Below are 26465 nucleotides of genomic sequence, written 5' to 3' on the forward strand. Positions count from 1 at the left end.
TCTGCTATGCCCCTGATTATTTGTGCAATAAATTTAGACTATCTGCACATGCAGAGTAAGACTAGCTACAAATACAAAGTAACTATCAAACAATTAACTGGTTAATCACGCAATAAATTTAGACCGGCCACATGTGCAAACTAATTGTCACATGATAAAATGACTATCCAGTTCTAAAAAGAGCCAATCAGCTATAAAGTTAGTGCTTGAAAATGTGAAATAACTCTATAGCTGTTTTCTGGTAGCAGGGTCCTTGGACAGATAATTTTGTATCTAGTTGTTCTCACTTCTGCTCATCCTGGTGTAATTTTGAGCATTGTCTGGTATGCATAATCCCAAGGGAGTTTCAGATGAGACAATTCAAGGATCTTTCTTCTTTGAAGGAAATTATCCACTTTTTAAACTGACCCCATTATCTAGCAGTGTTAGTCCTCTTGTTAATACATACTTTCATTTCACAATATTTAGCTATTAACTCTACCAAGATTAATCAAGTGGTAAATCAGTTATGATCAGTGAGATCTTGCCTGGATCTGTGGTCCACATGGCTAGTGAACAACTGTTTACTTACTTAGGGTCCAATTTTGACATGTTTTACAAATGATTGACTACTTCTGTGATTGTTCCAGATGCTTTAAAATTGGCTGCTCTGACTTCTTTATTTGAAAAATACTATTCTTTCTCCAAATGAACTGCTAGTTTGACTCCTTTCCAGTTTCTTTGTTTTTTTGAGGAGCTTTGACAAAAATATAAGTTTTTAGGCAAACAGAGTCCAATTTGGTTTCAAATGAGGTGTCTACTGTTGAGAGGAAATTTCAGTCTGGCATTAGCTCTTTTCATAGTACAGTGAAGGTCCTATTGTAAGCTACAGAAATGTGCTAAATATCTTATGCTGTCATATCTCTCTACTGTCTTTGGGCACTTGTACATGTGCCAAAATTGCTTATTTTTGCTGTTTAATTGCATAACGCTGTATATGTGCAGAGTTTTTCTACAAGTTAAATGAGTTTGCTATGGTGCTAGCTAAACCACATCCACATGTAGTTTAGTTTGCTATGTAGCTATTTGTAACATTGCATCCTTTGACAGCCCTCACCCCACTGCTACAGGAGAGGTGGGCTGAAGGCAGAAGCAGTGAGGGGCCTGATCCTTTTCTTTTTGTTTCCTGGAGCCTACCCACATCTCCCATGGCTGGGGGTAGGTTGCCAGTAAGCTGAGCTGCCACTGAGCTACTGAGAGCCCCAGTCCTTTCTTCCATGATGGCAGCACCCCCCTGGGGCCACCTGGCCAGGATGCTAGTGGGCAAGTGCTACCCCGGCTCGTGCTCAGGGAACAGTTGGAATGGGCTGGGTGCTGCCTGCAAGCTGGGGCATCACCCACTCACCAGTCGCCTGCCTGGGTGGCCCTGGGGGGCACTGCTGCTGTAGATGGAAGGTCTAGGGCCCCCTGCAGCTCAGGGCCCACCAGCAGTTCACACCCCCAGCTGTGGAAGAGGAAGGCAAGCTACTCAAAAGAAAAAGGATCAGGCCCTTTGCTGCTTTTTTTTTTCCTTAGTGGAGCATGTTTGTGCAAACTGCTGCCAGGCCATGCAGCCCCTGAGCTGCAGGAGTGCCCGGTCCTTCCGTCCGTGGTGGTGGTAGCCTCCGGGGCTGTCCAGACAGGGTCCTAGCTGCACAGGTGCTGCCCCAGCTCACAGGCAGCACCCACCAGATCCAACTCTTCCCCGAGCCCACGTGCTGGAAGCCCACCAGGAGCTGCTTCCAGTGCAGGTTCAGGGAATAATTGGATCCAGCAGGTGCTGCCTGTGAGCTGGCAGGATAGCTTAGCTTTCAGGGTAGCTCAGTTTTCATGCTAAGCCTGAAAATGTTTTGATTTTATCTATTATTAAACCAAATTGAAGGATGCATTCTCCTCTTGGAACCTTATGCGTAATTCCCGTTAATAAGAATTCAGTAGTCATTGTGGGGAGATTCGACCATGCCCACTGGTCCATTTAAAATAATCAGGCAGTCTTGACAGTCCTGTTTTTAAAACTGATATGAATATTTTAGTGCCTTTTTTTAACCAGTTGTAAGAAAAAAACACTTGAGCTGTAGATTATACAGAATTTAATTTATAAAAAATTCGTGGGATTCTCAGAGGTAGCCTTGAACGCCTGCACCAGTGCTGTGTTTTCCTAAGATTTTACGTGAGCTTCCAATGAAATTCCTGAGCTGGTATAAAATTTTATTGATTCTTTTCTGAAGCATGTTACGTGCCTTTCCAGACATACCATATCTTACAAGCCCTTAATGCCCATTACATTCCATGACATTCACTTTTGCAGTTGTTTTTTTTAACCAATTTTTAGCTGGATAGATGCTTTTTATTCTACCACTCTGTCTAGTTTGAAGAGATCCCTCCCTTTTGGAAAAGGCATTCTTTTAATTATGTACATATATATTTTTATTGTGTCTATCACCAAAAGGTACCAGTATATTTTTAAAATAATGCAATAATGTAACAGTAAACTTCCTTACCACCCATTATGCACATGTGAGAAATTAAATGGTCAGTTAAACTGACCCTGCTAAGAAGGACATATACAAAGTTCTAAAAACAACTAAAATGAGTACACTTAAGTCTTTCTTCTTCAGCTGAACTTTATATATCAGTTTCTCCAGGCCTCTGCTATAAGGAACACTTTTTTGTGTTGGTACCAAGGAAATGCAGAATGCTTTCCATGATTCCATTGGTAGTTAGAAAGGGATCTTGGTGTTAGACTGTATCAGAGTGCAATTGGCCCCACACAACTTGAAGGATGACTTGCTGCAAAGAAACAAGGGTCTACGCAAAAATAGAATGCACCCAAAATACAAAACCAACCAGCCAACCAACCAGGTAAACATTAACAAGAGAAAATGAGGCAAAACTGTGGAGTTGTCATCTGCATAAATGACTCAGTCCCTTGCATATGTGACTCACAACTCCATGACAGTATATAAGAGCTACTCTAGGCAATACCTACTTGGTCAAAAGAATTAAGAAAACCTCTGGTCCTATTTCAAACATTTAGATTGTAAGGACATTGAAGGATATAAGACTTATATATCTGTGTAGTTTCTGCACTCCCCTGGCTAAACTCCATTACATGAAATTGTGAATTGCGTTGCTCAAGTGTAATCAGTTTTAATTTGCTTTAATCTCATTCAGACAGATGATATTCCTTTGATGACAAACTTGCTAATTCCCATCAGTACATTTCAGTCGTTGCACTACATGAGAAAGCATCAGGATTTTTCCATAGAAGTCTTGAGTGTTTGCAGTTGTTTCTATGTACCTACTGCTTCCTTAGGGAGTTCCAATTTCCTGAAACAAAAGTTTGTGATATTAATTGTGTATTGCTTAGAAACCCCCGTGTATGCAGTTCAGCAAGAAAAGAATACATTCATTTCTTCAGACCAAGCTATATATACATATGCATATGCATTTTCATAGATGGTTTCATTGCAGCTTGATTTTAGACACTTCTATAACAAAACAAGCAAAATACCATATTGCATCCACCAAAGTCTATCAAAAGGTTAAATTCATGAAAAAAAGATGTTCTGGCAGATTTGAAAAGGGATTAGAAAAATATTGAAAAGCATTCTGTACACCAAACGCCACGGGGCAGGGAATTTCTTTTGTGTCTTCCTGGGACAAGAAATGCTCACAGAAGAATCAACCTGTTTGGATTATTCCTTTTACTCTCTGTATTTTACCTAAGAAAATTTCTCATTGAAACTATTAAATACTCCATCCATGGAACACTTTCTGGATCCACCCACCTATGGAGAATATGAGCATTTCATAATTTTCATTTTTTCATTCCTTACAGTAACTGTTGAATCAGGGAAGTTTTGCCCTGAGTTTTTAAATGGCAGAAGTAAGGCATGGAGAGGCTAAGGGTATGCACACATACATTTCGAGCCATTTCAGAAGGGGAACATTTGACTCTGATTGTTGCATATGGATTCTAATTGTTTTGATTGTTGCATTTGGAGAAGCTGTGAATGATAACAATGGAGCAAAACTACTCCAGCTTTAATACTGCCTCATCCAGGGTTAAAGTCAAAATGATTTTGGTACAGTGAATCATTCCTGGCTCATCCAGACGTAACAATTAGAATGCAACAGCTGCTGCACTTTGGAAGTGTTTCACTTTCAAAATGGCTCCAAATGTGTGTGTGTCCATGCTTTAAGTGATTGGTACAAGGTCACACAAAAAATTTGTTCTGGAGCAGGGGATTGACCCTGGTGTCTCAAGTTTTAGGTTAGCATCCTAACTACCGAAAAGTATAGACAGCCAGTATTGGGCATAGTCCTGCAACATTAAAATCAGTGAATCATAGAAAACTAGGGTTAGAAGGGACCTCTAGAGTTCATCTAGTCCAACCCCCTGCTCAAAGTAGGACCATCCCGAACTAGATCATCCCAGCTAAGGTCTAGCTGGGTCTTGAAAACCTCCAAGGATGGAGATTCCAAAACCTCTCTGGGTAACCTCTTCCAGTGTTTTATAGATTCATAGATTCTAGGGTCGGAAGGGACCTCAATAGATCATCGAGTCCGACCCCCTGCATAGGCAGGAAAGAGTGCTAAGTCTAGATGACCCCAGCTAGATGCTTATCTAACCTCCTCTTGAAGACCCCCAGTGTAGAGGACAGCACCACCTCCCTTGGGAGCCCGTTCCAGACCTTGGCCACTCGAACTGTGAAGAAGTTCCTCCTAATGTCCAGTCTAAATCTGCTCTCTGCTAGCTTGTGGCCATTGTTTCTTGTAACCCCCGGGGGCGCCTCGGTGAATAAAACCTCACCAATTCCCTTCTGTGCCCCCGTGATGAACTTATAGGCAGCCACAAGGTCGCCTCTCAACCTTCTCTTGCGGAGGCTGAAGAGGTCCAGGTGCCCCAGTCACTCCTCATAGGGCTTGGCCTGCAAGCCCTTAACCATATGAGTGGCTCTTCTCTGGACCCTCTCCAGGTTATCCACATCCCTCTTGAAGTGCGGTGCCCAAAACTGCACACAGTATTCCAACTGTGGTCTGACCAGCACCCGATAGAGGGGAAGTATCACCTCCTTGGTTCTGTTCGTCATGCATCTGCTGATGCACGGTAAAGTGCCATTAGCTTTTCTGACGGCTTCGTCACACTGATGACTCATGCTCATCTTGGAGTCCAGTAGGACTCCAAGATCCCTTTCCACTTCCATTCCACCAAGTAGGTCATTTCCTAGGCAGTAGGTATGCTGGACATTTTTCCTCCCTAGGTGCAGCACTTTGCATTTCTCCTTGTTGAATTGCATTCTGTTGTTTTCCGCCCATATGTCCAACCTGTCTAGGTCTGCTTGTAGTTGTTCCCTGCCCTCCGGCGTGTCCACTTCTCCCCACAGTTTTGTGTCATCCGCAAACTTGGACAGAGTACACTTCACTCCCTCGTCCAAGTCGCCGATGAAGACATTGAAGAGTATCAGTCCTAGGACCGAGCCCTGCGGGACTCCACTGCCCACACCCTTCCAGGTCAATACCAACCCATCCACTACGACTCTCTGGGTGCAACCCTCTAGCCAATTCGCCACCCATCGGACTGTGTAGTCATCCAAGTCACAGCCTCTTAACTTGTTCACCAGTATGGTGTGGGATACCGTATCGAAGGCCTTCCTGAAGTCTAAGTATATGACGTCAACCCCTACTCCTGCATCCAGGCATTTTGTAACCTGGTCATAAAAAGAGACTAGATTAGTCAGGCATGATCTACCTGCAAGAACCCGTGCTGGTTTCCCCTCAGCATAATTTTTCCTGCCGAGCTCTCGCAAATGTGAGCCTTGATAATTTTTTCAAAGACTTTGCCAAGGATGGAGGTGAGACTGAGTGGCCTATAGTTGCCTGGGTCCTCCTTCCTCCCCTTCTTGAAAATGGGGACCACATTGGCCCTTTTCCAGTCCTCCGGGACCTGGCCCGTGCGCCACGAGTGTTCAAATATTCCCACCAGTGGCTGTGCAGTGACGTCAGCCAGTGCCTTCAGTACCCTCGGATGGAGCTCATCCGGGCCTGCTGACTTAAATGCATCCAGTTCCTCCACGTGACTCTGCACCATCTCAGGGTCTACGCTTGGTAGTCTGGCGCCTTGCTGCTGCCTCTCTACAATCCCAGTGAGAGCTTTGTCTTGCCCCTCACTTAGGAACACTGAGGCAAAGAACTCATTGAGAAGTTCAGCCTTGTCACCCCTGTCCATCACCAATTGCTTCTGCCCATTTAGTAGGGGTCCTATTCCACCCTGGGCCTTCCTTTTACTCCCTATATAGCTGAAAAACAATTTCTTGTTATCCTTAACTTGGGATGCCATCCTCAGCTCCATGGTAGCTTTGGCCCGTCTAACTGCCTCCCTACAAGCGCGAGCAGAGGAGGTATACTCCTCTTTCCCTGTTTCCACTTTTTATATGCTCCCCTTTTAGCCCGTAGGCTGCTCTGGATTTCTCTGGTCAGCCAGGGAAGCTTTCTGGCCCCTTCCCCTCTTTTTCCTTGCATCGGGATCATCTCCCTCTGTGCCCAAAGGATCATTTCCTTAAGGTACAGCCACCCTTCCTGGGCTCCCATCTCTTCAAAACTCCTACTCTGCAGTGCATCCTTGACTAATCGCCTGAGTTTATTGAAATCAGCTTTCCTAAAGTCTAGCACTTTCACCCTACTAGTTACCTTACCCACTCGACATCTTATTTTACTACCCTCCTAGTCAGAAACTTTTTTCCTAATATCTAACCTAAACTTCCCTTGCTGTAACTTGAAACCATTGCTTCTTGTTCTCTCATCTGTCACCACTGAGAACAGTTTAGCTCCATTCTCTTTCGAACCTCCCTTCAGGCAGATGAATGTTGCTATTAAATCCCCTTAGCTTGCCTGTGAGAATGTTGTGGGACACCATATCAAAAGCCTTGCTAAAATCAAGGTACACCACATCCATTAGTCTCCCCACATCCACAGAGCCAGTCATCTCATCACAGAAAGCAATCATGTTGGCCAGGCTAGACTTGCCCTTGGTGAATCCATGCTGACTATTCCTAATTACTTTCTCCTCCAAGTGCTTAGATATAGGTTCCCTGAGGATCTGCTCCATGATATTTCCAGGGACTGAGGAGAGGAAGACTGGTTTGTAATTCCCTAGATCCTTCTTTTCCCCTTTCTTAAATATGGGCACTATGTTTGCCCTTTTCCAATCATCCAAGAACTCTCCTGATCGCCATGAGTTTTCAAAGATGATGGTCAGTGGTTCTGCAATCTCATCAGTCAACTCCCTCAGCACCCTCAAGTGCATCGCATCTGGCCACATGAACTTGTAGATGTCCAGCTTTTCTAAACAGTCCCTAAACTTCTTCCACCACTGTTGGCCTCTCACCATCTCCCCAAATTGTGCTGCTTGGTGCAGTAGTCTGGGAGCTGACCTTGCCTGTGAAGATTGAGGCAAAGAAGGTGTTGAACACTTCAGCCTTTTCTGCATCCTCTGTCACAAGGTTGACTCCCCCATTCAGTAAGGGACCCACACTTCCTCTGATCCTCCTCTTGCTACCGACATACTTGTAAAAACCCTTCTTGTTACCCTTCACATCCCTTGCTAGCTGCAACTCCAGTTGAGCTTTGGCCTTCCTGACTTCACTGGAGAGTATAGACAACCAGTATTAGGCCTGGCCCTGCAACATTCAAATTAATGAAAGTTTTACCATTCATTTCTGTGGCCGTGTGAGCATTCAGAGGAGAATGTTTGGTAGTGACCATGAGCTTGGCTCCTCAATTCCTCTTTTTTCATTTACTTGTTGTCAAATATGATGAAAAAATTTCCATTCTGCAGCTCATCCTGCCCCCACTAACTGCAGTTTTGCAAGAACATTCCCCTTACCAATAACAGAACAAATGAGAAAACTACCATAACTATGTTGTTTTCAGCTGTGGTTTTCAAAAGGAAGCCTGCTTCAAAACCATATAATTGTCAAAGAGCACCAGAAAGGTTATGTTTTCTGATATTTTCCTCTATTCTGAGAGCATAAGTAGCTAATTTCAAACTGAGAACCCTAACAAGAGCCTCTTTGTCTTCCTGGCAGATGGAGTCATCATTTACCCATTATCAAAATTTACACCTATATTACACTTTCCCATTAATGGCAAAAACCACACTTTTCAATTTTAGCTGCATAAAGAATTCAAGATTGAGCTCTCCATGATTTCCAGTAGTGATAATGAATGAGGGACAGTGACAACATTGGTTTGTGCTTCCATAGTGGGTAGAATGGGCATTCTAAGTATGAAAGGTATTGCTGGAATGGGGTCCTGATGATTGTGATTTAGGGAAGCATTTCAGTGAAGCTTTTTCCCTTGTGCATCTCTAATATAAGCATAGGAAATCACATACACATGTAACATGAAGCAGCTGGTGTTATATTACTTATCTGTAGGTGAAATCAGTTTTTATCCTTCCCTCTTTAAAAAAGCATGACAGTTTCATGTGTATACAATATTGTATATTTTACCCGCTGCTTATGAATAAATGAACTTTTCTCAACTGGAAATGAGTGGCTGAGGTAGAACTAATTTGGAGCATTACCCTGTAAATTTAGGCTGGGTAATTTTGACCATCAGTGGGGTTGCTGAAGATTTAGGTTTTGCTTCAGTTGTTTTTTGCCTGTGAGTGTTGTTTTTCCCTTTTTGGTAGAAATAATCTAATTTGTACTTTGTCTTTTCCTTTTTCCTTAGTCCATTTCTGACCTGGCGAGATGTACAGCATATCATTGTAAGGACTTCACGTGCAGGACATCTAAATGCTAATGACTGGAAAACCAATGCTGCTGGTTATAAGGGTAAGAGCTTTCTTTCTTATTCACTAGTATAGGCAAAATGATTTTTTTTGTATTTGAGAGAGATCATTTTAGGGCCTTATTGCATATTAATTTTCAGCAGCTCCTGGACCTCGTAACCCCTGGATTGTCCACACATTTAGCACCTGAAACTGTAGTTTTAAGTGTCCTTTAGGCAGCTTAAAGTTGCCTTAAAGGTTCAGCTTAAAGTGTCCTTTAGGCAGCTTAAAGTTATGCCACTCCAAGGCAGTTCTCTCTCTTCTGTGTTACCCAGTTCATAACTGTGGCCACTCCCCACACATGAGATAGCCAAGTTTCAGTCCTTGAGTATCCCAGGATGCAGTACTGTCCCTCCCCCACCCTCCTGTTTGATGTGGACAAACTTTCCAGTCCCTGAATTCTACTGCCCAGGGGGCAGCTCTGGCACCAAGACAACTCCCCCTTTCATTCCCAGGGTTATGACCTTCCTACCCGCAGGGGTACAACCCCATACAAATAGCCTACAGAGCTCATGCCAGGTAGCCAAGTCACAGGGCACAAATGGGCCCTGGAGTGGAGTCAAGAGTTGGGGGCGGGGTGAGGAGGGGAACAAGGTAGGGGGCCAGTCAGGTCCTCATGAGCTGGGGCTTCCTTCCTGGGGCAGGGGCAGTAGCTCCTCCAAAAGCAGCTTCTCCTACCATTCCCACCTTCCAGTCACCCCAGCAAGCATGATCAGCACCCCCCACACCCCAATCCAAGATCCTAAATCATAATTTCTTAAAACATGAAACCTTCTTTACTTCACTTCTTCTTTATATTCTTTTTTTAACTTGTTTTTATTTTGTCCTTTAGTGGCTGACTTCCTTCTTTTCAACACACTTCCCCCGCTCCCATTTCCTTTCCATCTCCCATTTCATTACCTACACCCATACCATTAACTCTGTACCTCCACACTTCATATTCCTACCTGCCACCAACCCATTTCTCACCCTCCACCCCCACCTAGAGCAGGGATAGAAGTCTATCCTGGCTAAACAAGACCCTCAAATACTTTTTTCGGCACCTATGCCTTGTACATCTTAATTGGCTTTCCACTAACAAAATAACAATGTTCCTTATCCTTAAAGGATCAGGATATGAAATAACTGAGAAAATGAAAGCTTGTGAATATTATGGGGTAGTTCCTAGTCAACCCCAAAGAGGGTAGACAGAAAGCTGACTTAACTTGGTGTATGTAGATTTCCAAGGCACAGATCAGTTACTGGTATAACCTGGTGAAGAGGCCATAATAGTTAATTTTGGCAAAAGTTAAAGCAAAATATTTTGGTTTGAGAATGCTGAGGATTGGGACCAAAAATAGTAAAGCAAAACACTTGACATTTCTCAAATGAAATATTTCTGAACTTTGATTCTTTCTAAATATCCAACGTTTGATATTGAGCTTTTTTCCTCTGATTTGGAAGGACAGCAAGTTTTGAGATATTATAATTTTGCATAGGAAAGAAATTCCATTTATCAATTAACTGCAATGTAAACATTTTTCAAAATTTAGCTAAAAATGGACCATTGTTTAAAACCTCTCATCAAATATTTTACTGTGTTTGACTAAGATTTGTCATTGGCAAGCAGTTCTATGATCATGAAAGGAGACTATGTTCTGTTTTAGAGATCAGCTAAAATTGGTCCTTGAAATAAAATACCTTTGAATTTCAAGGTAATTTGCATTTGAGGTAGTTTGCAATACTTTTCAATGAAAGATAATATTATGGCTGTAATACTGGGTAGGAGTCAGAAACAGAATGACATGTTTCTGGCTCCTTTCTCATGAGGTTTGTTCCCAGGATTACAACCCTGTTGGAAGATGACCATTTTCCTGAAATGCGTGTCAAAACCTCCTGAGTACAGTTCATAAAATATTAGAGCCACTAAATCTGAACACAGATTCTCATCTTGATTCAGCCCTGAATCTGGCCCATAGCTTTAACCCATTCCACTTCAGTCATAGGACTCTACTATATAAAGAATATAATATCTTAGAAAAATGTATAAGAAACAGCTCTGTGACATTTCTGAAAGTGAATTAGAAATAGAAATTTTATTCTTGAATCCAAACCAGAACTGAACTATAAAAGATGACTTTGGACACACAGATTTAGCTTCGAGGCCCCTCAGAAATTAAAATGATTTTAGGGGTCCTGTTTAGTCTCCTTTACAATTCTTATGAAGAGAGAGAAAGACAGATGTATGAGGATGCTTGTACAGGCAAAAATAGAAAGTGTGAGGAAAATAATTTCCTTAATGATATTTCCTTGAGGATGATGCCAGTACAGTGGGATTAAAAGTATATTGGCAGGAAAAAGGTAATGATATCTTATCACTGGGCAGCTATCTGAAGCTATGGTTTTCACGTCGTGTAAAATAAAGCTTTGCAGTTCTAGCTAATTTCCATAATTCTATCCTTTGCATTTTCTCACCTGTTTCTGAAGGGAACCAATCACACTGTTGTACTGGACATGTCTACACGAGTGTCGGCAGGCACAAACCGTGATACCACTGCTACTGCACAGTAGCAACGAGGTACTGTACCATAGCTTATTAATACAGTGCAGTAGGGTTGAAAATGACCCATGCAGTGCTAAAGCAAGTACTAAATGACTGTGTATTAACAACTCATTGCTACTGCGCAGTAGTGGCGGTGTCGTGGTTTGTGCCTGCTGACTGTACATTGCTGTAACGACAAACTATAGCTGCAGCTCATCGCTACGGCAACATTGTGTCTTGTGTAGATGCACCCAGTGTAACAGTGTTATTGCTTCCCTTGAGAAACAGGTGAGAAAATACGAAGGATAGAATTCTGGAAATTAGCTAGAACTGACTTTATTTTACACCACGTGAACACCACAGCTTAAGTTAGCTTCAGTAACAACTGTGCAACCAGGCACAAGTGTAGACACACCCAGTGTCCACACTAGGATGTGTTTTACAGCAGCTGTCACTCATTAGGAAATTAAAAATTCCACAAACGCATGGTAGACTAGGTAGCACCAGTAGCATAATCAGCAGCACTAGTGGAGTTCGTGTATTTATAATAATTCTGTATCTGGCTTAACCTCCTACCCTCTAAGAGCCATGTATGTGCCATGCCTCATTTATGATAGCAAGTATTTACAGATGTAAAAGGATCAGAGAGGTAAAGGGGCTTTCTCCCCCTCTTTTATAAAATCATGAATGTGGACAAGGTTGACTGTGAAGACTGGGAGTCAGGAAATACAGTTTGACCTGGCAAAACTCTGCTGTAGACTTCATGATAGAATTGAAAAGAAGGAAGACAAACTAAGTATCTTGACCTCTGTGGAGCTAAGGAATCAACTTTAACCCAAATAAAAGCACTAGTTTTAACTAAATTATGTTGGCAACTTAGTCTGAGCAAATGGTTCCAATAAAAATCCAGCTCTCTTTAAACCTCTGTTGGTTTTGGAAGGAGGAGAGGCAAAAGATTTAGATTAAATCATAACATCCAAACCTGAACTCAAAGGGGTGCTTGCACACCACTGTTGGCAAGAATAAAACAGTATTTTACTATTGCACGTGGCAATATTTAGTATAATATTTCACTATTATCCTTCCCTGCTGCCAAGAGTAACAATTAAAGTACAGTTTTTCATAGATGAATTACTCTGATCAGGCTGAGTTCCTTGTGGAATTGTATCCTAATTTTGTTGATGGCAAGACCCATATTTCTTCCAAGGCATGTTCATAACAAGGGGGAAAAGGTTTTTTATAACTGACTAAAGCAAAATGAAGCACAAAAAACAATCTGCCTTTCTTCCATGAATGCTAGAAGAGGGGAGGGGACTAATGAGAGAGGCTTGCTTCTTTAGAAATGGGAATTGAAAGGGTGAAAACAACAAAAACTTGGAAGAACCTCTCACTCAACAAAGGGTCGGCAAAAGCTGGTACTTGAAAGTGGGTCAGCATGCCTTTTCAGTGGACCGTTTTGCTGGGCTGCATGGCAACACTGTCCCTCATCACAACGACCTGTACTATTCGTCTGTTGGGAAACAGATCGAAGGAGCTTGTAAATGTAGTTATTGGCTACAACATCTCTGTTTTGTTCTTTATATTAATGAAAAAGATTAATTAATGAAAAGCGCACAAGCTGTCCTATGCTTTACAACTGTAGTGACACATTTTTTACTCCCTCTTCTTTCTGGCAAGTAAACAAGACTCATTAAATACACATCAAATGAATGAACCCCCAGGATGGCAATGAGTCCTTTTTAAGCTTTATATTATTTCATTGTCAACCAACCGGTATCTTTACATTTTGGTATATCAACAAGCAGCCTCAAAAATAGTTTTGAAAATTTGTTTTACCGGCATTCAAGGTCACAAACAGATCTGATGTGGCTACAATGCATCTATGATGATTATAAAAAGGAAGACAATATCAAGCTCTGCATAACTAGATTCTACTTGTTATCCTACCTCAAATGGTTTATTTTTTAATTAATGCAGACACATACTCTAGATTAGACTAGAGCACACTTTTCTTCACTTAAAAGTATCAAAACTATTGATCTTATCTACTACAGTAAAGTGCTATGGAAAGGTTTCACATTCTTTCAAGTGTCTTATCAAGAGTAAAAGTTCACAATGAAGTGATAGAAGAGTACGGCATTAGCAAAGACTCGTTAAAACCCTAAAAAACAGAATAAAACATATTAATTTTAGGAAAAACTGAAATTTCTGAAAAAGTTTTTACATGCTACTGTAACTCCAACTGTGTGCTGTATTATACACAGCATTAGAAATGAGGAACTCTTTTCCCTAGAGGTTTTCAGCCTTTTTGGATCATTGTACCCCCCAGCGGCCAGACGCAGGGCAGTGTACCCCCAGCCGCCGAACGAAGGGAGGGGTGGTACATGGCCAGACTCTTAAGTGGTGGGGGAAGGGACGTGCAGTCAGATATGGGGGGAGCGGGGGGGGGAGAGAAGGGGGTGCGGCTGAATGTGAAGTGGCAGCAGCCGCCGTGTGCAAGCTTCCCCTGCGTCTGGACAGGCGGGTGCGCAGCAGCGCAGGATGGTGTGTGGTGGTGCTCCATCCTTGCCCACCTGCACACAACCCCTGCCCTAGAGCAAAATCAAATTTCCATTAAAAATACAGGGGACTGTCATCAAACATTTAACAGTGCATTTCCATTGTTTGATCATCTCTACAGCACATGGAGCCCTGTAGAAACTGGCCTCCACTTCCTATGGAAACTACAAGTAATATGGAGATTTTTGTACCCCCAACTGTGGTTTGTAAAACAATGTCAAAGCACACAAGCCCTAATCCTGCCCCACTGATGTCAGTTGATGTATTTTGATAGACATCATTAGAAATGGAAGCCAACGCTCAGTGGTGTAAGCTGTTGAATATGTAAACTGCTGTATTACCATGAATGTTCTCACTGGGCACATCCAGACAAGCGTGCATATGCAGTATGCGCTGCTGGAGATGGGGACGGGGCATCACAAACCACATGCACCACACATGCAGGTGTTTGCTGCACTGCTAATTTGCAGCATGGTGGGTTTTTTCACATCGGAAGAACCCAGTGTCAAAAAAACCCACACCTGAAAAAAGTGAGGTGGCACACATGGAGGCAGTGTGCACTGTCTCAAATTGGAGCCTGGCCAGCCCAAGCCATGCTCCAGCTGCCAGCCAGGCTCCACATACAAGATCACCACCACTGGAGCCCTGGGAGGCCCCCAGTATCCCAGGTAGGGCTGCTGGGACCATCCCAGGTGCTGATGCCTGCCTCCTCTACCTCACCTGGGGCAACTTGCTGGGTGCCAGAGGGTGCATGCACAGGTGTTCCCCAGGGACAAGTAGCAGTGGCACAACTATATGCTACTGCTGTTTCTCCCTGGCAAAACACTCTTGCACGCTCATCTGGACACACACACTGCATGCAGATCAGAGGGAAAATTTAGAAAGAGTAGAAGACAGTACTTTGTATTTGGGTAACAGGTCAGTTAAAACTGCTCTGAAAGGTAAGTATTCAAATATGGAATCAAGGACCAACAGCAGCATCTGAGCAACAATATCTTCATTTCAAAGAGACTGAATAAACCCAAAGTTTAGTGCTGTTTGGTCACACCTTGTTCCTCCATTCCTCATTGACACAGGGGCTGCTACTGAACAATTTCAACAGCACCATATGCCAAATAAACCTCTTTAAGTTAGGTATGGGCTCTGCAAGCAATACTGTCCCTTTACAGCATCAGATCAGCATAAAAAAGCCTGTAGCTGAGCATGGTCTAGACCAGCATTTCTCAACCTGTGGGCCATGACTCAAAAGTGAGTTGCAAAAATATATGAAAGGGCTGTGAACAAACTTTAGAAATGGATTCTCCTTTAAGGGAGCTTGGGAAACCATGGCTTTTCTCTTGCAGGCTAACAGAGTTCCAGCCTGCAAGAGGCTGCTTGGGGCCCTCCGTGCCCCACACACCCACCCCCTACCTCACACACTGGGTGCTGGGGCCTGGGGGTTGGGGGCAGGAATGAAGGGCACTGGGTCAGGACTGGTTATTGATGTTTACAAATGGGTCCTGGTACAAAAAAGGTTGAGAACCACTGGACTAGACCAAAAAGTTTAGGGAAACAAAACGGAGGACCATGGAGTTCCCATTCAAATTCCTCTCATGTCCCACTCTGCTAATACTATTTGCATTATATTTGTCAAGGGGCAGAAATAACAATCAGAATGTACATTTTCCAACAAGAGCCAAACAGAAGCCAGAGCTTCAGCATTGTTACTGTATTGTTTAATCTGGGTAATTTTATCTCAGAGCTCTCATTTTGTAACCTTTGCTTAAAGCACCAGGGTTTGGCGTTGTTCTGAGGGCACTAGGAGAAACAGACAAAGTGGCTAAAATAAGGATCCTGTGAGTGGGATACTGTCTATGAGAAGGAGAGATGTAGGCACCTACCTAAAGAATCACACTGGCAAAGTATGCGGTCTAGGTGAGCAGCTTGGGAAGAGAAGAGTGTCCAATGATAATAGTGCCCTTTCAGAAATGTCACAATTGTGTTTAAATATCACAGCAGTCACAGGGGTGACACAGGCACCTTTATCATTTCATTTATCTGAAGTTATACAGTTATTATTGCAGAACATGTAGAGCAGTAGAGAAAGGATGTAAATAATTAGAAATATGAAGCATAACTCTTGGATGTTTGAGAGCTGAGATTTAAGTGATGCCCGTGAATGATTTCAGTTACTGCAACCTTTCAAGATGGCTGATTTATTTCCCTCAGCTGACAACTCTGAATAATAATTTTCAACATAATAGTAAAATTATATCAGGACCTGTTCAATGCACTGTCTCCCATTATATTCTCATTAGTAAGCTGAGGAAATATAGTCTAGACAAAAGATGTAAGATGGGTACCTCACTGGTTGGATCATCCTACTCGACTAACAGCCATCAATGGCTCAGTGTCTAGTTTGGAGGAAGCACTGAAAGGGGTTTCCCAGGGCTCTGTCCTGGGTTTGGTATTGTTTAACAACTATCTTCATTAACAGTCTCAAAGGTGGGATCGAGTGCACATAATACCAAGTTGTGTGAATTGCAGACACTGTGCAGGGTAAGGCTAGGATTCAGAATGACTTTGAAAGATGGTTCAAAATTAATTAAATGAAATTCAGTAAGGACAAGTGCAAAGTTCTGCATTTGGGACAGAACAATCACATGCACAGATACAGACTAGGAATGACTGGCTCTGCTGCAGTTCTTCAGAAAGGGACTTGGGGGTGCATCTTACGCCGAAGATTCACCAAGAGTCTGATCTTGTTGCAAAAAAGGCTGTACTGGACTATATTAATAGGAACATCAGTTGCAAATTAAAGCAGGTGATTCTACTGCTTTATTTAGTACTGGTAAGGCCTTACTTATTGTTTACAGTTTTGGGTTCATTGTTTCAAGAAAGATGTGAATAAATTAGAAAGAGTCAAGCAGAGATTTACAAAAGTGACTAGAGGCCCAGGAAACATGACTTGTGAGGAAAGGCTGAAAGAACTAGGGTTATTTAGTTTGGACAAAAGAAGACTTGAGACAGGATTTGATAACAGTTTTCAGCTACCCAAAGGGTGGTTGTATAGGGGAAGGAGAGAGACTCTTCTCTGTAGCCACAGGACAAATAGCAAGTTAGGTTGGATATTAGAAAGAACTTTCTCACTCTCTGGCTGGATAAGCACTGAAATAGGCTACCCAGAGAAGTTGTGGAATCGCCATTCTTGGAAGCTTATATTAGTAAAAGCTTTTTCATTAGTAAACAGCCTTTTGACAAGGATGGTTTTGTCAGGGACAATCCTGCCTTGATCAGAGGGTTGCCCCATGAGGTCCCTTCTAGCCATATTTTTCTATGATTTAAAATCAGATTAAGCAAATTATCTGCTTTCTGAACTGTATAACTGTGCAAGAACTAAGAAATCGTCAGTTGACAGTAGGGAGAGAGAATGGATAATAAGAAGAGATCCTTTGTAGGTTTTCAAAGCCCAAAAGCTCATAGGAATTTCTGTGATTTTTTTTTTTTTTTTTTACTTCAAATAAACTGAGATGCCTCTTAGTATTGCCTTTTTTAATTAAAATGGTTCTGGCTCCTTCTGAGAGCAGGAGCATAGTTAGGGAGCTTCAGATAGAGTAAAAGAAGGGCTGTCTGGAAAGGGCCAGGAGAGGAGTCCCCTTCCTCCTCCCAACTTGAAATCCATCACTGTCAAAACTTCTCATGCCATTGCCTTGAAACACTGTGTTCCTTCCTGACCCGGGACTTTGGTCGGAGAGCTGAAGTAGAGCAGCCTGAGGGGAGGTTAATGCCTGGACATATCAAGAAAAGTAGACTGACCATGTTATCTTGTGCGTTCTATACTTCCCCTTCAGTTATAGCATTCAAATATTATGAGCCTGGTTTAATCATCCTGATACTCCAGTTTTACACCTCCATTATTTCAGTGGACTTATATTGGCCTCAAACTGGAGTAAAGCAGCAGTAAGTCTGTAAACCAGACCTTACATTTATTTTTCATTTGTATTACATTAACACCTTGAACTTTATTAAAGAATAAGGGTTCCTTTGTACTGTGCAGAGAATGAATAAAAAAGGCAGTTCTTTCCCTAGAGAGCTTACAGCGGTGAAAGCCATTCCACACTCTATACTGTACACACAGAGCTTTCAAGAATCTATGTTATAAACATTGCTAACTGGCCTGACAAAAATAATGTCACCTAGATGTTTTGGCATATCCTGACTCAACCATTTCTCAAAAGCCTTGAGGGGGGAAAAAAAGACAAACTCAAACTGCCACAAAACAGAAAATGTCAGGCGTCCAATTTGTAGCAATAACTATTCTTGGTAAATTAAATCAGTGTAATTGAATTAAAACAGGTGTGAGAATGGATTATGGTGGAACTGCACAACTGGGCCCCAGGCTTTTTTTTAAGACTTTGAAGGTCATGTGTTTAAAAAAGAGATGCTTTCAGCTGTATGCTGATAACATGGTCTACATCTACATGAACATTTATAACAACTGCACTGCAAAAGTGGAAATTCTACAAGTAACTGGTTAATATATTGCCTCATTAGTCACTTGCACATACCCTTCTGGTAATTATATGCATAAATATTAGGTGTATAGGTTTGTGTGTATCGCTCTGTTCTTTTTCTTCTAATAGTCCTTTTTATCATTGATATGTACTTCCTATGTTCAGTAATTCCTAAATTAGCAAATACTCTGCCATTAATGTAAGTATGTTCTTCATGGTTTCAGGGTTCTTAGTGTAAAAATCTTGTGCATTGGACACCAATGGCCGTTTTGTCCTTAACTCAAGTGCATCCAGGATTTCAACCTTTATAGTATTCTACTCCTAATACTGCCAGTGACATTTTTGTGAATTTGGCCAGTTGCTTAACTTCTTCAACTCAGTTGACCTGTCTCAGTCTGTTAGCACAGTATTTAGTGGGTGCTGTACTTAAAGATCCTTGAATGATATGGGTGTAGTTTAAGTGCAAAGAATTATTACTGTTATTTCTGTTATTTCTTAGCTACCACTAATCTTCTTATTTATCCCAATATTGTCATTTACCTTTCTGTTACTGAAATACAGTGCTCAGTCAAGATCATTTTCAGTTTCTATTCCTTTATCTCACCTTTAATAAAATCCTCCAAGATACAGCTTGATAACACTTACAAGGAGCAATGGTCTCAAGTTGAAGCAAGGGAAGTTTAGGTTCGGTATTAGGAAAAACTCTCTTACTAGGAGCGTAGTGAAGCACTGAAGCAGGCTATCTAGAGAGGTGGTGGAATCGCCATCCTTGGAGGTTTTTAAGGCCTGGCTCTACACAGCCTTGGCTGGAACGATCTAATTGGGGATGGTCTCGCTTTGACCAGGGGTTTAGACTAGATGTCCTCCTGGGGCACATCCAGACAAGTGTGGACATTTGGTTCCCTGGAGACGAGTAGCAACGGCACACCTTATTGCACAGCTACTTGTCCCTGGGTAGGATTACCATATTTCCAGGTCCCTGATATGCGGCGGGGGGCGGGGGGGTGACTTGTCAGTGCCCTGCCCCTGTTCCATTCTGTTACCCCTCACTGCCAAGCCACAGCACGTTCCAGCCCTGCTGCTACCCCTCACTCCTGCCCCACACACCCCAGACCTGCCAGTGCCCCTCACCCCCAAACTACAGTACCCTGCCCCCTGATAGTAGCCCTCACTCCTGATCCACAGCCCGCTGCGCTCCCAACCCACCTTCCCCCCCCCATGCCCCACACTCCTGAACCGCAGCCTCTGCCCCTCCAGCCCTGCTGGAGGGCCCTAGCTTTCCCTGTCCTCACCAGGCTAGAGCATCATGGCTCCAATCCATCCAGGAAGCAGTAGAGGGTGTTGGGCCCCAGTAAGGGCTGAAGGGAAGAGGAGGAGAGGCTTGTGGCACCTCCAGCCCTGGGATGGGGCTGCCACACTGAGCCAGGCCCCACTCCACTTGACTGCCCCTGCCCTATCACAGCCCCGTCCCCCGACACCCCTGCCCTGACCAAATGTCCGGGATTTAGCTTGGGAGCAGGGGGAGGGTGATCGGAAACAGCAGGGAGCACCACGGGTCTGAGTGCACAGCTGCAGCTGCAGGCAGGTATGTCTGTGCTCCCTGCTGCCTCCAATTGCCCTCCTCCTGCTCCCAAGAGGAGATCAAAATCCCAGACATTTGGGCAGATTTAAAAAACCCACCCAGACAAAGATCCAAGGGCTCAAAAACGAGGACATTTCCAGGAAAACCCAGACATATGGTAACTCTATCCCTGGGGAACACCTGTGCCATGCATGCTGTAGCACTTGGCAAGTTACCCCTGGGGGCCTGGGGGCCTGCTGGAGCTGCAGCTATGACAGTCCTCCTGTGTAGAGCTGGACCAGAAGCCACAGCGTAGCTCCAGGCAGCCCAGCTCTGCTTTTCAGCAGCGCATGCTGTCTGTGTGCGCGCTGCTCTGGGTTTTTTTCCTGCGGGTTTTTTTGACCCCTGGATATCCAAGGGTAAAAAAAAAAAAAACATGGAAAAAAATGGAGCAGTACACACATGGACAGAGCGCCCTTGCAGCACGGAGAACATTGGACTATAAGGTATGTGGCACTGCAGATGTGTTTGCAGTGCCACATATGGCACAGCCAGACTCATCTGGACATACCCCTGAGGTCCCTTCCAACTCTAATTTTCTATGATTCTATAAAAATTCTCATTGAAAGTATAATTCATCATTTTAATCAAATAAATATGACTAGATCTGGCTGCCTTTAAAACATGAAAACAACCCCAAATGCATGCCCAAAAGGAAATTTGATATTAATAAAGAAAATAAGTATGTATGAGTGTGTGTGTGGGAGGGGGAGTGAGGTGAGGGGATACATGCATTTGTGTGCATTAGTCAAAAATGACTTGTTCTTTTTTAAAGAAAATTTACACACTCTCGCATTTTGCAATGGTGTTTTTGGTCTTTTGGAAGCATATAATATAAAATGCCCATCAGTGAATTTAAAAACTATAGCTTGCATAGGTGTGAGTAATAGCCAACCAGTAATCACCCTAAGCACACCAAGAAAGCTGTAATATACAGCCAAGCTCTCTGATACTACCATATTAGCAGTGAGGAGACTACCCATGACCACCACCTCACTAATCTCAAAAGGGCCTTCAGCCAACTCTTCCAGAGAGATAGAAAGAGCTACCCAGATACCACGTGAAGATTTACCGCAGTATAAAAACAAAATCCCTACAAATGACACACCATTAGTTATGAATCACCTTTCCCTGGAACCTACACAAAAAATCCTCAAACAGTTGCAACCCATACCAGAAGAAGACCCTATTCTTAAAGAGATCTTTCCAGAACCACCCATCCTAGCCTTCAAACAAGCACTGAACCTCACTAACCTTATCACCAGAAGCAAACTCCCTATGACGCAAACCACACTGACAAATGGATCCACACCATGCCAGAACAAGAAATGCAAAACCTGCCAACATATCTCCAATACCCCCACAATTACTATACCCCACAATAGACCCATCACCATTCCTGGATCTTACAGCTGAACCTCCAGAAATATGATATATATATCTGACCCAGTGCACCAAATATCTCATCCAGTGCACCTGAGGGAAAATATGTTGGAGAAACCAAACAGCAACTGTGCGCCAGAATGAACGTACACTGAAAATCTTTCAAAGACAAGAATACCCAACTACCTGTGAGTGTACACTTGTCTCAGGACAATTACTCCCTCTCTGATCTCTCAGTTCTAATCCTCAAAGGGAACTTACAAAACACCTTCCGTAGACAAACCTACGAGCTTCACTTCATAAATCTACTAGATACAAAAAATCACGAACTCAATATAGACATTGGTTTTATGACACATTACAATCTGCCTGACATCTGATTCACCAGGTACCTGCCTGACAGCCTCTTTTCTACCTTGTCTCTACCTCTGCACTATCTCCCTTCAGCCTTTTTTCCCCTGTTCTCTTACCCCTCCCTCTCCACACACTGCTTCATCTCTCTGCCTCACCTTCTGTCTTTCTAATTTCACCTACTTACATTTTCACTGACATCCTGCCACACTTTTAGCTTCTTTCATTTCTTGGAGTCTCAGAACAGCAGAGACTCCCCATGCCTAAAAAGGGTGTCTGGGCCCGAAAGATTGCCAAGAAATTTTTTCCAACCACAGTAAAAGCTGCGCTATCTGGCATCTTACAAACTGGCATGCTCTACTAACCAGCATGCTGGCTTGTAAGATAAAGTGAAACCGGAAGTGCCCACCACAGCTCTTTCGGTTTCTCTGAGCCCCCACAGCCGGGGGCAAAGCAGCCTGCACTGATGAGCCCCCCAAGGCCTGGGGGCATAACAGGCTGTGCAGGGCTGTGCGGGGCCTGCCTCCCTGTCCTGCAGGGGCCGCAGGATGGGCAGCGATGAGGCAGGAGGGATGGCAATGCCACGGGACGGGCGGAGGGACGCCCCAGATGCGGCGGGAGAAGCAGCAGCTGGGGCCGCTCAATTAACTGGCTTATTTTGTTATCCAGCATCCCCCATTCCTGGGGGATGCCGGATAACAGAGCTTTTACTGTACTCAGTTGGTCTAATAAAAGTATCACATCTATTCAAAGAACCTTGCCTGCCTATGTCCTAATAACAGGCACCCACCTATGCTGGGTGTCTGTCCTAATAACAGGTAACCGGTAAGGACACATTAGGTTTTTGGTTCTCTCTCAACTCTGCCCTAGAAGTAACTTTTCTAGGGATAAAAGTCCAGACCAAGTTCCTTGATCACTTTGCTGAAATTTTCCACAAAGCTGGCAAATGCAATGGTGTTCTTCTAATAAAAGATATCACCTCTACCATGAGTCCTGATTGCTTTTGCCACTAGAACAATACGGCTACAACCTAGATACCTGACATGGTGTTCTTCTGTAATGTGGATGCAAATACATCCATAGACCTATGTGAACCCTGCCTTCGCTAGCTCAGGTTCCAGTAGCAGTCTAACCCCAAGCAGGGACCTCAATAATATGAGCTCTGAAAGCTACTTGAGAATGTTACTGGGCACTGACTGCAGCGTAGACTCACCCTAAAGCAAGTGACCTCTCTCTCATAGGCTGCCAAACCACCTTCAAAGGAAAAAAAAACAGAAGCCAGGTTTATCCTAGGCCTTATTGTACTAGGCTTTGTACCCTTTTTGTACCCCCTGATTTTGATGTGGGGGTTACAGATTGCGACAACAGTCAGTTATACTGCTTGAATGGCAGCTAACACAAATTAACACTTTTTCCCTGGGACAATTGTAGCTATATCAGTCCTTCACAGATATTTCATAGGTACTTAAAGTGAGACGATGGGCTTGTATGTCTATAGGATCCCAGAATAAAAGTCTTTGTTTTGGGAGAAATCCAACATCTGTTTTTACCTGGAGTAACAACTTTAAAAAGTTGAAGTAATCATGCTCAAAAAGATGAATTTTCACAATCCCTGAATTTTTCCTTTAAATAAATTGGGTTTATAATCTGCCATACCAAAAACATTTTTTCCAGTTAATCACACTAACTAATAAGAAGAGCATTAGAACTGTAAATTGTTTACAAAGGAGGAAAAGAGTAGGGGAAAGATCTAACTAAATATCATCTTGCAGAAACACCGGGGCATGGAAGGAATTCTAACATGACTAAGAAAGGCAGGATGGTACATTTGAAGATCCTAGGAATTCCTCATGTTTAAAATATTGTGAAATCTTTTTTCTAAATATTGACCGCATTCCTATGTAATATAGACATTCCTGTAGATGAGAAAGACAGTCAAGAGGCAAGTAAGGAGAGTGGAAAGAGGAAGCTTTCTATTGCCAAGCAAACACAGATGTCTGTTGTCAAGTACAAAGTTGCCAGCACAATAGTCTGGCATCAGCATACAAAAAGACAGGATCAGAAGAAACACAGTCAAATTGAGCAAGTTTGTGTAAAAAGCAGTACTGCAACATTTCCTAATCAGGTGTAATAGTGTTCCTGTTTGCTTTGACTGGCGGGCTAGTTTACACTTGCACCTCTGCCTGGTAAATATGCACAGCACCAATACAGCTGTGGAAATAAATTTCAGATGCAGTTAAATACTTAGCACAGTAGTATATTTTAAGCATTTCAGTACAGATGGCTATGTCCTCATCTGATTTTCAGGGAGGGTTTTGTTTCTATGCATATATCCAATGCCATGGTCCAGAGAAACAAATCTAAAACTCCAAACAAAAATCCTGTGGTTTCATTTCTCCCAGTCTTGCTAAGCACCGTCTAAGGATACAGAACCATGCTATACACAGTAACATTTCAGGCAATTATTCTGCACGTTCCACTTGGTTGGATACATATCATTGGCTTTGAATGAGAGTAGGAATGAGATTTTCAGCTGGTATAAATGGTCTTCACTGGAACCATGATAATTTTAGATATGCCATAGGTGTACTTTCTGTTTAGTTTTGAAACACTTGCATATTCTGAGCTGTAGGCACACTAAACTCATGTTGTCACCAGTGTCACCCATTGGTTTCACTTTGGTAGTATATTGCAGGTACCAGTGTGAATATTATGCATTATCAGCATATTTTCAAAAACAGTTTTGGGGGTTTGAAAGAATACAGGACAAAATTAATAAAAAAGGTGCTGGCTATTATCAAATGAGAAGCCATTCTGCATGCTCTTTTGTTCTTTTTTGTTTCTATCAGTCTAGAACCTGAAGAAGGATATAGTACTGAGGAATGGATATAATGTTAATTAATAGCTATTAATGATTCTGCCTTCAGAAACAAGCCCTCATTATGGATTCCACTCTTCAGATTCTGGGCTGGCAGGTAGCATGACATTTGTATCCTGTTTGGGCACAAACAAGAGAAACCTTGTCCTGTAAAACTAAAGGAGAGTTTGGAGCCAAAATAAAGAGATAATGATAATTGCATAGAAAAAATGAGGAAGAGCTGGAAAGGATATCCACTTAATTATTATTGGATTGTCCCTGATTTTATGCTGGGAGATGGGGGAACTGCTCTGTGGATAAATAAATAGACTTTAGCTACTAGAAATGTTATTTTTTCCATGATAAGTGGAGTTAAAAACAACTGGCCAAAATTCAATATTTGTTTTGCTCTCTGTACTTCATGAGACAGTTTTCCAGAAGCTGTCCTTCTGTACATCTAAAAGGCTCTCTGCACCCCTTTGATGCTGTATGGGAAGTAATGAGCCAGATGACATGCGTGTGCATGGGGGAAGAAGTGAATCTAGATCATTACCGACTCTGGCAACCCTTAGCACCAGTGGATCACAGTTGCAGTTCATCAACTCAGGCTATAAATAGACATTGTATTTGTCCTGAGATAAACCAATGTATCCCAAGACAAAGTGCAGTTATTCGAGCATAGGCATCTATCATCTCAGGATAAATCCTAGAAAGGTTCAGGGGGTAAAAAAATACTAACAGTTTATCCTGGGATGTTGCAATGTGTATCTGAACAGTTATTCTGGGACTGCATTACTGAATCAATGGCAGAGAAGCAGAATTGCATTTAGCTTCTTACTAAACCCTGATTAGAAGGCTGATGTGTGCACATACCAATCCTGGCATATTTCTGTTGCAGAATAACATAGGCACAGCTTGTCCAGGGACAAATGCAACATCTCTTCCTAGCCTCACAGCACAATATCTATTTCTTCTCAGTAGCCTAAGGTACATTAATTTACAAAGTAGACTGGACTCTTGTCCCCCTGTGCACTGATGCACCGATCAAGAGAGCCAACTAGGCATTCAGGGAGGATACAGAGCACACTTGAAGAGGTCAGGCAGTGGGCATACTCCAACATCACCCTCCCCATCGGCCCACATGAAGCAGAAATCTTTCTGAAGCACTCTGTGCCCCAGGGGAAGGACAGCAGGGCAGGGATCCCCGAGCCCTCAGCAGGCAGCCTGCATTCACACACCCCCCCCCCCCCCCCGCATGGGCTCCACTCTACTGTGCTGCCCATGGGAGAGGGGGAGCCACACTCTGTGTTCTGCTCCACCACAGCAGGGGATGCATCCCACAGGCAGCAGCCAGGACTTGGGCAATGCTGGCAGAGGGCCAAGGGACTGCAGACCCAGATCTGTGGCCCTGTTACCCTGGCAGCTGGGGACCCAATCTGGGAGGGGTGGGGGGCTGAGATTGGGGAGTAAGGGGTGCCAGCAGGGGTGGAGGACTATGGGTGGGGAGTGAAAGGCACCAGCAGGGCTGTGGGGGCTGTGGGTCAGGAGTGAAGGGCAATGGCATGGGCAGGGCACCAGCATATCAGGGCTGCTCAGCACCACAAAGTCGTGGGGGGAGAGGGGGGACTGCCACAGCTGGACCTGCATCCTGGTGCGTGAAGGGGGCAGGAGGAGCTCTGATTTTCCATGATAAAAAACCCGATATTAAACAGCAAAATGTATAGGTATTTAGAATGTATTTTATTATAGCGACTGTAGGCTTCCAACTTACTTTAAGATTGTAAATATATCAATAAAATATTGTGTTTAACTTATACCTATAT

The 26465-nt window shown here is 43.1% G+C and overlaps 1 protein-coding gene across 4 annotated transcripts in view; it reads left to right on the top strand.

Moving 5' to 3' along the window:
- The window catches only part of PCSK5 (proprotein convertase subtilisin/kexin type 5), a 374668-nt gene that overhangs the window by 211884 nt on the left and 136319 nt on the right, over positions 1-26465 (top strand). For all 4 annotated transcript variants that reach the window (XM_006272449.4, XM_014608722.3, XM_019478075.2 and 1 more), the window contains exon 10: positions 8758-8861. In XM_006272449.4, coding sequence (XP_006272511.1) covers positions 8758-8861 — 104 coding nt within the window. The remainder of the gene's footprint in view (positions 1-8757; positions 8862-26465) is intronic.

The sequence above is a fragment of the Alligator mississippiensis genome, chromosome 3 (assembly GCF_030867095.1).
Source record: "Alligator mississippiensis isolate rAllMis1 chromosome 3, rAllMis1, whole genome shotgun sequence".
Taxonomy (NCBI): Eukaryota; Metazoa; Chordata; order Crocodylia; family Alligatoridae; genus Alligator; species Alligator mississippiensis.